General features: G+C 42.7%; 1 protein-coding gene and 1 long non-coding RNA gene across 3 annotated transcripts in view; one reads left to right on the top strand and one right to left on the bottom strand.

Annotated features, from left to right (window-relative positions):
* The window catches only part of LOC147025193 (uncharacterized), an 83,772-nt gene extending 77,735 nt beyond the window's left edge, over positions 1 to 6,037 (top strand). Inside the window, exon 6 of the long non-coding RNA XR_015059387.1 lies at positions 29 to 6,037. This is a non-coding gene — a long non-coding RNA (uncharacterized LOC147025193). The remainder of the gene's footprint in view (positions 1 to 28) is intronic.
* Positions 1 to 14,180, bottom strand: part of DHPS (deoxyhypusine synthase) — a 35,782-nt gene that overhangs the window by 20,036 nt on the left and 1,566 nt on the right. Inside the window, exons 2-4 of one of the 2 annotated variants that reach the window (XM_085885888.1) lie at positions 11,466 to 11,555; positions 8,318 to 8,507; positions 6,037 to 6,180 (exon numbers count right to left, since the gene is read on the bottom strand). In XM_085885888.1, the coding sequence (XP_085742014.1) occupies positions 6,037 to 6,180; positions 8,318 to 8,507; positions 11,466 to 11,555 (424 nt within the window). The remainder of the gene's footprint in view (positions 1 to 6,036; positions 6,181 to 8,317; positions 8,508 to 11,465; positions 11,556 to 14,180) is intronic. The other variant, XM_085885889.1, reaches the window with a different exon arrangement.

Genomic DNA, 14,180 nt, shown 5'->3' with positions numbered 1-14,180 from the left:
CTGCGCTCATTGTGTGAATTTTTTGCAGGTCGTGCTTTACACGTTGTTTCGTCTGAGCCGTTGCGCTATGAGTCGTGAGCAGAGAGCCAATCTGAAGTTTCTTGCCAAGCTTGGCAAAACACCTTCCGAATCCTTCGCAATTCTGCAGCAAGTCAACGGGGAAGAAATGATGTCACGTACACGTGCATTTGAATGGCACAAGAGGTTCAAAGAGGGAAGGGAAGATGTTGAAGATGATCCACGGTCTGGAAGACCTTCAACGAGCAGAACGGCGGACAACATCGAGCGTGTGAAGCAGATTGTGTGCGCAGATCGTCGACTCACGGTGCCCATAATTGCTGAGGAACTTTCCATCAACAAGGACACTGTCTGGAACATCATCACTGAAAATCTCGAAATGTGCAAGGTGTGCGCAAAGATGGTCCCTGTTGTGGAATTTATTTGCTCAAATGAAAGACACAACAAATGGGGGCTCGTCCGGGATCTGAACAACATCCCCAAGCTGTTGTCCGAGGACCAGAAACAACAAAGAGTCATTGTCTGTAAAGACATTATCGAGCGCCTCAAGGACGATCCAGACCTGCTCAGAAGAGTCATTACTGGCGATGAATCCTGGATATTCGAATACGATCCCGAGACCAAACGGCAGAGTCGTCAGTGGAAAAGTCCGGCATCACAAAGACCAAATAAAGCAAGGATGTCGAAGTCGAAGATCATCGTATTTTTTGACATCAAGGGCATCGTCCACTTCGAGTTTCTACCACAGGGTCAAACAGTGAATCAATACGTGTACAGGGAGATCCTCCGGCGCCTCATGAGATCAGTCCGGGACAAGAGGAGGGATCTGTGGGAGAACAATGCCTGGCTACTCCACCATGACACCGCCCCTGCTCACAGTGCCCTGAGCATCCGACATAAATAAATACTTTTGTTTGATTGCTATTTTTTACTTATACACATATTTTGGCAGGCCCCTAAGACATCTGTGCTTAGGCTTCAGCCTATGCAGCCTATAGGGCTATCCGCCATTGTTCGAGACGTGGTCCCACACGACCCAGCCGAACAGTCAATGACTAGCATCTTGCTCCATCATGTGGGCAAATCCACACAAACGAACAACAGGATGCGCGTTGCCTTTTCCGTCATGTCGATGCGGCCAGCCAGACCTCTGTCTCAATCGCGTTCCTCACAGAACCTCCCTTCCCGCTCCTGTTTGGCCCAACCGCCGATCCTGACTCCATCCTCCTCTCTCTTCTCTGACATCACCCCCATACATCATCCACCCCAGGGGCATGGTCTCACTGGTTGTCATTCCTCGAGGTCGGGTTTTTGCCTCCTTGGAAATGTCTGACTCGGTTGCTGTTATTCTAAGGACATGACTCCTTTTTATTGCCAGTCTTGAAATGCAAAAACATAGGAAAAGGTCACAGGGGGCAATCACATACTGGGAGAAATTAGCCTTAATCCCTACCTAATTAACACAGCACCGCCACCCATGTGGTGACACATAACAACTTAAGCTGATAGTTTTCCCTAATTAAGTTGCATTGAAATGTCTCCTATATGTCCACGGGCCATGCTACTCTATACAATCCCATCTTTACGATGAAGTTCCTCCATCTACCCCACAAACATAATGGAGCTCCCCACCCACCTCCACCCAGAACTGTAGCTCATGCAAGGTTCAATGCAAGGGTTACAATTCCAGCCTTACCATTTACCGACTTGTACCAAATTCGCCAAGGAAATAAATTAAGAGGGGCTGTGGGAAGCGAGCCGTGGATAACTTACCTATTCTCCTTAACATTCTACCACCTTAAACACAACTCAAATATTTTCAAAACTCTTGCTTCCTCGCTCCAAACTCCTGGGGCAGGTAGAAAATGTCAGAAAGCACACACAAAAATATACTGTAACAGACAATACCTTATCTACTGCTCCCACATGCGCATTAAAGTCCCCCGCAATGCACAGCATCACCTCCAGCTCAACCATTCCCATTATCCTCTCCAGTGCGTCCCTGAATTCCTGCTTTTCCCAGTCCTTCCCATTTGTGGCCCATATACCAATATAACATGCAGCATTTGCCTCTGTATCACCAACCATACCATAATTATTCAGCCCTCCCATGTTTCCACTCTGACCACCTGCTTGCCAATATCTTCCGATACTATTAGGCCAAGTAAAAAATAATATACCAGGTGATCATCTGGATTTTTTTTCAAAAACGAAGGAGGAGGCCCTTTTTATTTGTGATTATTTATTTATTTTCATAATTGCCACCAACTTTAAGTACCCAACAAATCATGTACCTGCCACGCCAGTTTTTTTTACCCCCAAACAAATATGACGTTGATCATATACCTGACACGTAACGTACACACTCACTAAGCCTATTAATAATGCAATCCATAGTTCTAAACAAATATATAATGAATGTATGGTGGAATACAAAAAAAACATACACTTAGTGCATATTAAAATGACTGGCTCTGCCATTTTTCAATATAGATTTCCGGTAAACATTTAATACACAGATTTACATATGCGGGATGTGGACTCACCAGCACTTCCTGGTCCCACTCGGTAGAAGCTCAGCAGACGTTATAAAAACTGAGTATCAACATGGGGAAAATGATCGATCCAATGAATGGTGTAAGAGTCGTACACGAAGATATGGATTTTTAAATTGGTGCAAACCGCTTCAGTGTACTGTATATGTCCTTCCTTCCATCCGTCGGTCAAAATGAAAAAGAAGAAAAAAAAACTTTCTAACCCACCGTGTTTCATTCATTTATAGTTTGTTGTTGTTTAGTTTTTCTTGTGTTGTTTAGTTTTTTGTGTTATTCTTTAGTTTGGGGTTTATTGTTGAGCCTGTTGGGGAAGTAACTGTCAGACCCCCACAGGGCTGCTTTTTAAGCAGTGCAGCAGTTTCACTGCATAGCTTCCTTCAGTGCGATTTATTTTTTTCTTGTGATGTTTGATAAAATAACAAAAAACAAAAAAAGGAGGCAGCTTCAAAAGAGGAAGCGGGCGGGGACGATCAACTGGTGTTTTTTTTTTATTTGGCTTTATTCCCATGCCATTACTCCTTCCATCCCCATCAGCGTGCAACAGCTAGTATCCTCCTACCAACTTCCTCGCCCTGTCTCCTTTCCATCTGGTCACCTCCAACCTCCTCTGCATCATTTCCACCACCTCGACTCCTCTCCCCTCCCCTCCATTGATCCCACATTCCAACTACCTAGTCGGACATCGCTTCTGAACTGCTGCCCACCTGGCAGAGCCAGTACCATGTTGATCAGTTTGGGATGCTCTGGTCATCAATCAGCAGCATTTCCCAGGCTGACCTGCTGTACCTACCACTACTGTAGCCTGTTACACACACCGCTCTTTCTCTAATCGCTCATCCCTCCACCCTGCCCGCCCCTCTCCTTTCACACTCGACGACTCTGCCCACCCTCAAGGCACTCATCCCTACCTCCACCCCACTCATTCAATCTTCTCTTCCTCCCCCCACCACACTCACTCCCTCCTTCTTCTCTTCCTCCATCCACCCCTCCCCCTCCCCTTCCCCATGTCCTGTTATCCCCAATACATTAAAGTCGTGATTGTTCAGCTGACAAGTAAATGCTTTTCACAAAATAAATATAAAAATCACAGTTCGTTCACAAAAATCACAGTTCAAAAGACACTCAGTTCGACCCTCAGCACGCTCGCGCAAATACGCTCCTTGACTCCCACGCTCGGACTTCCTCGACTCCCACTCCCATGACTCCCATCGTCGGGTATCCCAGCCAGTTTAACACAAACTCTAATAAAAACTATAGCGAAGTTGATGGCACATCATTACAAATCCCCACACTTCCCACCTAAAGCAAAGTTAAAAGATGGCAAAAAGTTCCACAAGGAATGACCCAATATCAAATATTGAGTTAAACAAGCTCAAATGACCTAAGATCCCCGTCCTCTTCATGATGACGTCATAAAAACGAATATGACGTCATTGTGATGTATCAGGTTTGCGATAAATTATCTGTGCTAATGCCCGGCTTGATTCCCACAAACAAAATTCAAACAGCTTGCCTAGTTTCGGAGATAATGATATAAGCGATTTCCATTAGCGGCGATATTATGACGTCAACTTTTTTTCTAGGAAGAATTTCCAAAATCGGAGATGGTTACTGCCTGCGCGTGGGCTTTCTGCATATACACGGCAAGTTTCACGAAGATCCGATGAAAACTCTGGGTTGTGAAACAAAAAATGTCAAAAAATAGGAATGACGTCATAAAAATTGATATGACGTCATAGTGATGATGTGCGGTAATTCATCTCTGCTAATGCCCTGTTCGATTCCCACAAACAGAATTCAAAAAGCTTGCCTAGTTTCGGATATAATTTTTTCGGTGATTCCCATTAGCGGAGATATTTTGACGTCATAACTTTTTTTCTCGGAGGAATTTCCAAAATCGGAGATGGTTACTGTCTGCGCAGGGTATTTTTACATATATATGCCAAGTTTCAGGAAGTTTCGATGAAAACTGTAGGCTGTGCAACAAAAAAAGTGCACAAGAAGAAGATTAAGAACAACGACGTGAGTAAGACTTAGAGATCCTCCACGAGGATCTAAAAATATTAACATAGACAGTTAAAAAAAAAATTAAAAATATTTCCCATTTTGACCCCTGTGACTCGAAGTCCCCACCCCCAGGCATGAACTGGGGGTCAAATCCAAAAAATTGTTACATATTTAATGCATCCCCCAATATCGATTGCATTCACCAAGTTTCATTTTATTTTAAAATGTGCCCTTAATTGCATTATTTGGTATTTCACATTTTAACCCTGCCTCTGGGGCTGGGGCTAAAAATAATACTGCTCTCACACCTTCATGCCATGTTAATGATCATAACTTTTATTTAAAAAGCGTGGGGATAAAGATTAAAAAAAAAACATGATATGATACTGTTTGCAATTTATCCTTCCTATGATTTGTCCAAAGGCCACATTTGTCCAATAAGTAGGTTTCCAAAAATTGTTTGTTTTCAAATAAAGAGACTGCTGTGACTGATATGTCAACGTATGCAATTTTGAGAATGAGTGCAATGGTACGTGGAAATACTTTGAATGTAAACTGTTATGTTGTAAACGTTTATATTATAATGGGCTTGACTAAGGTGTTTAGTTTATATTACCTGAATCTTTGGGTTCACAAAAACAGCCTGCTGTATCACTCATGGGGTAAATTCACAGTTTTATGTTTTTTTATTAACAACTTGCAATTGCATGCTGAAAAAATTAAAAACAACAACTTCACTGTTCAACAATGGTCTGTAGCTCAAAGGACTACTGCTCTCCCTTACGGGCTGGTGCCCCAGTATTATTACATCAGTCTCTTCTGGATTCTATGGAATCTAAAGCACCCAATCCTTCAAGATTGAGGGCGAAACACAAAAGGCCTATTCAGTCTCATAACACAGATAGGTGGGTGGGCTCTATTTGTTAACCGACTCTCCTTCAGTCAAGATTCTTGTGCTCTCTCAGACCCCCAACCCTTCCCAGCTGCTCCACAACACACACACATTCGAATATTAACCTGATCCTGCTTAAAATCCGCTAAAACCCAGCCGTGCTGCTACATCCTCAACTCCTTTGTTCCTTTCATCTCCCGATTGTATAACCGCCTTCAGGACACGGTTTCGTCGCATTTTCCCTCCAGAGCTTCAAGCGTGCGGTGTACCACCATCTCATGTTCTTACCCATGATCGTTTTGAGCCCCATTAACCCAACCCTCTTACTTGCACATTTCTGTTTCCTCACCTCTCTTTCCTCTTTTTTTGGTTTATTCATTACCCTTGTTTGTTGTATCCAAGTGTTGCTGCACTGTCCACTTGTTGCCTTTGTACCCTCATTTCCCTCACTATTCTAAGAAACTTGATTTTGTGTACAAAAGAAAAAGAATACCCCATTTGACCAACAAAAGGTGACACAGTATTCTTACTCTCCAAATTCCAAGAAAAACACAAAGACCTTACCATTTTGTGCTGAGCCAGAAATCGAATATTCTCACGTAGTCCTGATGACACCATGTTTGAGGTGTAGCCAAAGAAGATAATGCAACCTGAACGAGCAGATGTCCCCTCACACTCAACAGGAGCCAACTCATGTCGTTTTTCAATCTGGCCATGAAGGTTGAAGAGGAAAACAAAAAGAGAACAAACAGAAGTAAAAAAACACACAAAATGTTGTAGCCCCAGTTGTTTTAGTAATTTTGCTGTTCGGAGTTAAAGGGCGAGCCCATATTTATGTCCGACTAAAATGGCCACCAGTCTACCAGTCGGCCATGTTTGAGCAGATCGCAAAATAAAGTGAGGTGCACGTGTATGCCATCATGTAATGTGCTTGTGCCAAGTTTGTACAAAATAAGACCATGCATGTCTGATAAATGGTTGGGGACACATTTAAGTAACAAAATGGCCAGTCAGCCCATCTTGGATCTGATCTCAAAAAACAATGACAAGCCTATGTAAGCCATCATTCCTTATCTGGGTGCCAAGTTTGAACAACATCGGTAAATGCATGTCCGAGAAATGGTAGAGGACGTGTTCGACACCAGGTGTTTTTTTTTAACAACTGAGATGGCCGTCAGTCGGCCATCTTTGATCGCATTGCGAAACAAAATAATGTGCATATGTATACCATCATGTGTCTCCTTTGTGCCAAGTACAAATAAAATCGGTTCATACACGTCCGAGATATGTTTGCGGACGCACGCACGCACGGGCACGAAAATCGAGATCAAATCCATCAGCCCAAGTTTCGGACAAAGTCCAACAGGGCGCTAATAAATGTTTCTGGACATGTACAGAATGAGGAAAGAAAAACAAAACAAAATATGGTGTCATGTACGTAGCTTGTATGTCACAGTGGCAAATTTTGACCCTCTTCTGTCCTCCCCACAACATGCACCGAATCGGCATCATCATTCCCCCCCCCCTCACCGACCTCCTTTCCCTCTAGTCCTGACATGATGACTCTCCAGTTCCCTCCAGTAGCGCACTTACTGTACCTTTGTGCTTTCTAGACTCGGTTTGATTTCTGATCTGATTATACACTGTGGGATTGGTGCTCTACAAGAAGGGCGCTGCTTTTCAAAGTTCCCCGTCTCTCAAATGGAAGTTAAGCTGGGTGTCCTGTACGCCAGCATTAATTGGTGGATGTTAAAGATCCCACGGTATATTTTTTACGAAGAGTAAACGATTTATCTCCAGCACCATAAACAACTTACAAATGTCTCCCCAAATTAGCTCCAGTTGAACACCAGGGCTGGCCAGCTGGTTTGTGAAAGACTTTATGAGCCCATCCCCCTGCACACAGGGAGACGGTGGTTTGCAATCGTGTGTGTTTGTATGTGTCGACCATCACTTTTTTTTTTTTTACCATTTGAGCTTTTGTCATAATCTTCAACAAACCTCAATAAGGAGAATATGGAGAAGATATATTGATAAAATGTATGGTACAATTTTTTTTCTTTAACTCTCGTTTTCGTCAAGTTAAGTTCAGTAAAAGCGGACGCAGACAGACTTTGCATTTTGAGATGCTTTTTTAGTCTCTTTTATTATTATTTTTTACATGATGTAAGACTGCGAGCGGAGTTTCATGTACACATGTACAACACGACACAAGACTGTTACACAAAACAAACTCAGCCACCGAGCTTGGGGGAAGTGCCGTCACTTCCCCCGGTACTCGAGGTACCAGTGACGTCACAAAACTCCCAACAATGGCACCACCTTTCTCACCACACTCAGTGGGGCATTTCCTAGGTAGGAATTTCCTCCTCCACATGGATGCCAACCGAAGGGGATTTTCCATGCTCCGATCCTTTTTAAATGGTGAACATCAAGCAAGGAAGCAGCAAATACCATTGTTGCCGCACAGTCAGCTTACGTACCAAAGTCATTGGTATGACTCGGCCAGGGTTTGAAATGCCCACCTCCCAAACTCAGAGTGGATGCTCTAACGGAGTCTAACCATTATACCACCAAGTCTGGTCCAACTTCCCCATCAGCCAACCCCACAACAATGCAGGTTTATGGCCATTAAAGGCATACCAGTGGTCATAGAAGTATGACAACAACTACTACTACTACCACCACCCAGTACAGTATATGATGCATTGGTGAGACATTCTTGTACTAGTTTGAAATCATTATTTTGGCAACTAAAATATATGTAACCAACAATTTAAAATGGCAATTCCATATAAACCATGACACAATGAAGACTTTTTCAATGAACCAAATGATATCTTACCATCTTGTTGACCTGCTGCACTGCAGCATCAAAGGCGCTGGCCTGAAGTCCTATTGTCTTGTAAGAAGCCAGCAATGCTGTGTAGTCAATCCCAGCATTGAAGTCATAACCACGAACCTCAAGGGCTTGGCCAGCCAAGTCCACGCTTTTTGCAAGCACTGCCGAGATTGCTCCACTGGGTCGTGTGGACCTAGAGATGATGAATAAAACCAAAAGAGGTCGTGAGTGGCTGAGTGTTCTGTGCATCCTGCTTCCAAGGATGTCACTATACTTGTTTGTGCATTTGTCTATGTCCTTTTGTCTATGTCATTTTGTCCACCTGCTCCCCTCGGATCCCCATTGTCAGTGATTGACTTTCCATAATCTGTCCATTAGTTCTTCCATAAACCTCGAGCCAAATGCATGAATAAAGTTACCCGCAAAAAAAAAATTAATGATAATAAAATAAAATTGAGGATGTCCCTGTGATTGAACAACACCAGAAAATAATTTATATCAACAACCAAGTTCAACCAAATCAATATTTAGATAAATCTTGCTCTTCCATGAGCCTAGACTTTTTAAAACAAAGCAAAAAGGTGATGTTGTCATGGCGTTTCCACCACAAGCTTTATTCTTTCTGGGATGATGCCGTCAATGCAATAAATTTAAATTTGATTTCGTATTATTTTTTTGTGCAAAATAAATGTTATTTTTCAATCATTTCATATGTAGCCTGTGTCTGCTGGTTGCATCATTGTTGGAAGCATGGCTGTGCCGCTGATGCAGTTCCCACTGTGGGTTAGGGCAGGAATTTGGAATTTGGCCAGGGTGTCGGTGATAGAGCTCTCCTACTCTTTGCTAAGGACACCGTGGGATCATTAACGTCCACCAACGAATGCTGACAAACGGGACGCCCTTATTTTAAAATGAATTGAATTAATGAATATATATATTCAATATAACAACTGTAGAATTACAATTTATTGAACAGCACACAGTCAAGTCATTCAAACTACAACAGCAAACTAAACTATGTTATTATATCAAACGTTGCCATCTTCACTTTTGAGACCCATCTATTTATTGGGTGCCTTTGGCGGTCTGGCCTGGGTTGGATTCGCGACCCGACTATGAATTGTTGGATTGGTGCTTTGGAAGTTGGTCGTTGCATCACAAAATATGCCGTTAAGCCGGGAGTCTCGTCTGGCAGTGGTCATAGGACGGTATAATCAAAAAGCTAAAGGTGGGTTTTAATCTAGTGTCGGCCATTAGGTTTGATGGTATTTTCTGATAGGGCTATCAGTGGAGTTCACAAACAGCGATTTCTTATGAGCACCATTCCAGCTGGAGTCTCACAGAATGGAGTCAAAGTTCATAACCGCTTTCTGTTTTCGTTAAAAATCAGCAAACCTTGAACGGTGGCAAAAACCTAATAAACACGCAACGCAATCAAATAAACCAAACTGTTACATATTAAATACCTGTTTTGCACAGATGAGCAATTATTATACTACTAGCAACTACAACCCGACGCTTCGCTGCAACATTTTATTTTTAACCACTGGGTTCTACATAAAACTGGGTGGGAGCATTTTTAAAAAACCAACCTATCTATCTGGCAAAGGCCTGCCTGCCTGCTTGCATGCTCACACATATAGCGACCTTTGTACCCCTCCGGTCGGCTCACTCCAAATTCGATTCATGCATACCACACTCTGGGGAAGCTGTTTTAAATTCAAAACTAAACCATCAGTCCTAAACAGTGCCCTTCACAGAAAGGGAAGGGTGGAGGATGAGGGGGAGGGAGCGAGTATGAGGGAGAGAGGATGTAAGGGGGGAAGAATAGAGGAGGGAGGAAGGAGAGAGGAGGGAGGGAAGGGAGGGAGAGAGGACGGAGGGGGAGGGGGGAGAGAGAGAGGAGAGACAGGGGAGGAGAGGGGAGAGTGAGAGAGGAGCGGGATAAGGGAGAAAGGAGGGAGGGGGAGCAAGGAGGCAGGATGGGTGGAGGAGCTGGGAGGGGTGAGGAAAGGTGGGGAAGCTGGGAGGGGTGAGGAAAGGTGGGGGAGCTGGGAGGGTTAGGTTAAAAAAAATTTTTGTGTTTATTTATGCAGAAGTGACTTTGTACAATGAAAGGAGATTGTACAAAAAGGGGAAACGTGGTGTAAAATAAAATTGCATATTTTCAGCGAGCCAGCTTCCGTTTGACGCACCGCAGAACAAAGCCAACGCAGGTGTGTGGCCCCTGAACTTTGTTCAAGTCGATCGATATACAGTTTTCAGTGACAGTGTGAATATTGTAGAGCGCTTGCCACATGACTTAAGCACTCAAATGAAATGGTTGATAAGGAACGGCTGGCTTGGCAAGCAATTAGCGATTGCCGAGCCGTCATATTAAACATCTCCCGGAGATGCCCGAAATATGAAACTATGTCCGAATTGGACAAATGAACACTTTTTTTAGCAGTTGCAACTACTGCTAAGTTCAATTCTGGAGCTTAAATTTTGTAATTCGGCTTAGTTTATGAGATTCTAGAGCTTATGACATGTGCAAAAATTAAATGACGCCAGGAACGCTGGCATCTCTCGGCATTTATAAGCATTGCAATGCATCCAGCGATTCGTAGGGATGATGATCATGCATTCGATGATATGAGTGAGGAAAGTGAAAAGAAAAAACTTTATTGTTAAGAAATCGTTGTGGCCTGTTCCAAGCCAAGGCATTGTTAAGCAGGCCAAAAAACATGGCGGCTTAAGACTCTTGTGAGCTGACAGAGGGCTAACCAAGATGGCGCGCCACCAACTTGGTGAGACTTATTTTGGTTTTTGGTGATGAGCACCCTCTAAATTATGTTCAAAAGGTGTATTTAAAATTAACGCAAATACCCAATTTTCATTCAAGCACCACCTTGGAGTTTCCTTCGTATGCATTGGAAAACTTGAGGCCGCTAGGTTTCATGCTTTTGGTGTTATGGAGGAGACGGGTGGACGGACGGACAGACGGACTGACATACACTGACATTTATTTGTACTAGCCAAACCCACGCTCCGCGCGATGTTTCTAAAGTGAGGGTTCATTAGGACGTCAATATATCTCGTGTTCACAATGTGATTTATCAAATTTCTTTAGAGACAATGTTTCTTGTTCCATTTTTTGCGTCAAATTCACCTTCTGAGGTTGTCAGCATGTGCAGAAGAGGGTTTCACATTGCAGACGCTGTTTTCTAGGAGTGGCATTACGCCTCTCAGCGGTGACGGTCTGTCGACGACAGATGTTATGACGTCAGCGAATGACCGATGATGTCATGACGTCATTATGCATCTCAGTGGTGATGTCACACGTCACCATGCAACGGAATGTAAAAATTAGAAAATTGCCAAAAATTCCAAAACCTGTCCGTCTGGCGCGATCTCACATAGCCCATGCTGTACATTAGACCACGGAGCACCCGCATGCCGAAAGTGGTGACAATCCGTCTGGCAGTTTCGGAGGAGATACATCCACAAAATATAGCTTAGCGTATTAATATAAAAATAATAGAGATACATGATGAAAGGAATACCAACCTCTTGTTGGAAGAATGACAAATTTTAATGGGTTTTAAAGCGGTAAAGCAGCTTCAATAAATCACTATGTCATTCCTTCCATCCGTCCATCTGTGCGTAAAAACCGAAGAAGAACCTTTCAAAAGGGTAATTCTAATGGGTTATAAAAGATAATTCTAAAGGGTTCTAAAGATAATATGGAAGGGTTATAAAGGGTATTTCTAAAGGATGATTGTAAAGGGTAATTCTAAAGGGTGATTTTAAAGGGTATTTCTAAAGGGTTCTAAAGAGTAATTCTAAAGGGTTCTGAAGGGTTCTAAAGGGTAAATTTTAAAGGATTCTAAAGGGTAATTCTAAAGGGTTCTGAAGGGTAATTTTAAAGGGTTCTTTCAGGTAGTTATGAAGGGTGATTCTGAAGGGTTCTGAAGGGTAATTCTAAAGGGTAATTTTAAAGTGTTCCAAAGGGTAATTCTAAAGGGTTCTGAAGGGTAATTCTAAAGGGTAATTTTAAAAGGTTCTAAAGGGTAATTTTAAAGGGTTATGAAGGGTGATTCTACAGGGTTCTAAAGGGTAATTATGAAGGGTAATTCTAAAGGGTTCTGACGGGTAATTAATTCTAAAAGGATATTTTAAAGGGTTCTGAAGGGTAATTCGAAAGGGTAATTCGAAAGGGTAATTCTAAAGGGTAATTCTGAAGGGTAATTCTGAAGGGTAATTCTAAAGGGTTCTAAAGGGTAATTATAGAGGGTAATTCCAAAGGGTAATTATAAAGGGTTCTCAAGGGTAATTCTAAAGGGTGATTTTAAAGGGTAATTATAAAGGGTTCTCAAGGGTAATTCTGAAGGGTAATTCTTATGGGTAATTCTGAAAGGTAATTCTAAAGGGTAATTCCAAAGGGTTCTAAAGGGTAATTATAAAGGGTTCTCAAGGGTAATTCTAAAGGGTGATTTTAAAGGGTAATTATAAAGGGTTATAAAGTGTAATTCTCAAGGGTAATTTTAAAGGGTAATTCCAAAGAGTAATTTTAATGGGTTTCGTTCATTTCTAGGCTTTGCCAATTTCATATTAAAAATGTCAAACTGAACCACTTCCTTCAGACACAGGTGCGATTTTTTTTTTAACACAAAGAGTTAATTGATCGTCAGCTGGTGTTGGCTTAGCGATTAGGGTGGCTGACTTCGAATCTTAGGGTTCTGAGTTTGAGCCCTGTTGGCCGCTGTATTAACACCAGGTGGAGTTGTTGTTGTTGACTCAGCCTGTTATCCTTCCTTGGTCAGCGAAATGAGTACCAGTGTCCTGGTAAAGGGGCACAGCATCAGTGGTATAGTCGTATCCCAACAAAACAATAGCTATCAGTCAGCCAAGCTGCCATATGCAAGAAGAAGAAGAATTGATAGTTTTGTGTGGCAAAATGAGTGCCATCTTGCTGGTATCCTGTGTCGGAGTGGCGATCCATCCAGGATTGTACCCAATAGCCAAGGAGACTGCTGAGGCAGCACCATTATCTTTAGCAGTCGGGAGTTCTCTTAAGATGATCGATTTAGTTCGACATGGACGGATGCAGTGAGGACACCATCATGATTGCAATCCCAGGACCTCTTGCAGTGTAAAATAAGCCAAGATTACATATGATGCTCTATTTTCATCTAAAACTATGCCTATGATTGATGATGTGTGAAAAATGGGAAAGATCCTGATTTTGATGGATTTCAGTGCGTTCTGGTTTTCACCCAAAACGTGATGCAGGCATGAACTTTGACGACATGCTTTGGGTCTCTGGCTGGGATGGTGCTCATAAAAAGTCACTTTTAGTAAACTCCAGTAGCCTGGTGGTGGCTTTGTGGTTAGGGTGGTGGCTTGGGATCCTAGGGTCCTGAGTTAAAGCCCCGTTGGCTGCTGAATTAAAAAAAAAATACACCAGGAGGTTGACTCAGCCTGTCATCCTTTCAAGGTCGGCAAAATGAGTACCAGTGTACTGGTAAGGGGGACACTGCATCAGCAGCATCCCAACCAATGATGCAACCAGCAGCCACAGGCTGCACTCGATAGAGAGAGAGTAAACTCCAGTGGTGGTTAAAAAAATATCCAAACTAATGGCCTCAGAAAAAAAAGATGAAAAAATTCCCCTCCTTAGCTCTTGGACAATAACGTCCAATTAAATAATGCTGGCAGATGGGACACTCGGCTTAACGTCAACCCCAGGGTCGGCAGAGGAGTAATGAACAGAGTAAGGAGTGACGGGAGGGAAGAAAAGAAACATGTATGGAGTAAAGTAGTGAACTAAACAAGAGGCGTCAGGGCCAAAGGTTTCCCCACATTTGCATACAAAATATATGGA

The sequence above is a fragment of the Eptatretus burgeri genome, chromosome 6 (assembly GCF_056783735.1).
Source record: "Eptatretus burgeri isolate ZD-2024b chromosome 6, Ebu_testis_v1, whole genome shotgun sequence".
NCBI lineage: Eukaryota > Metazoa > Chordata > Myxini > Myxiniformes > Myxinidae > Eptatretus > Eptatretus burgeri.
The sequence above is the reverse complement of the archived record's forward strand: the minus strand, read 5'-3'. Positions and strand labels throughout refer to the sequence as shown.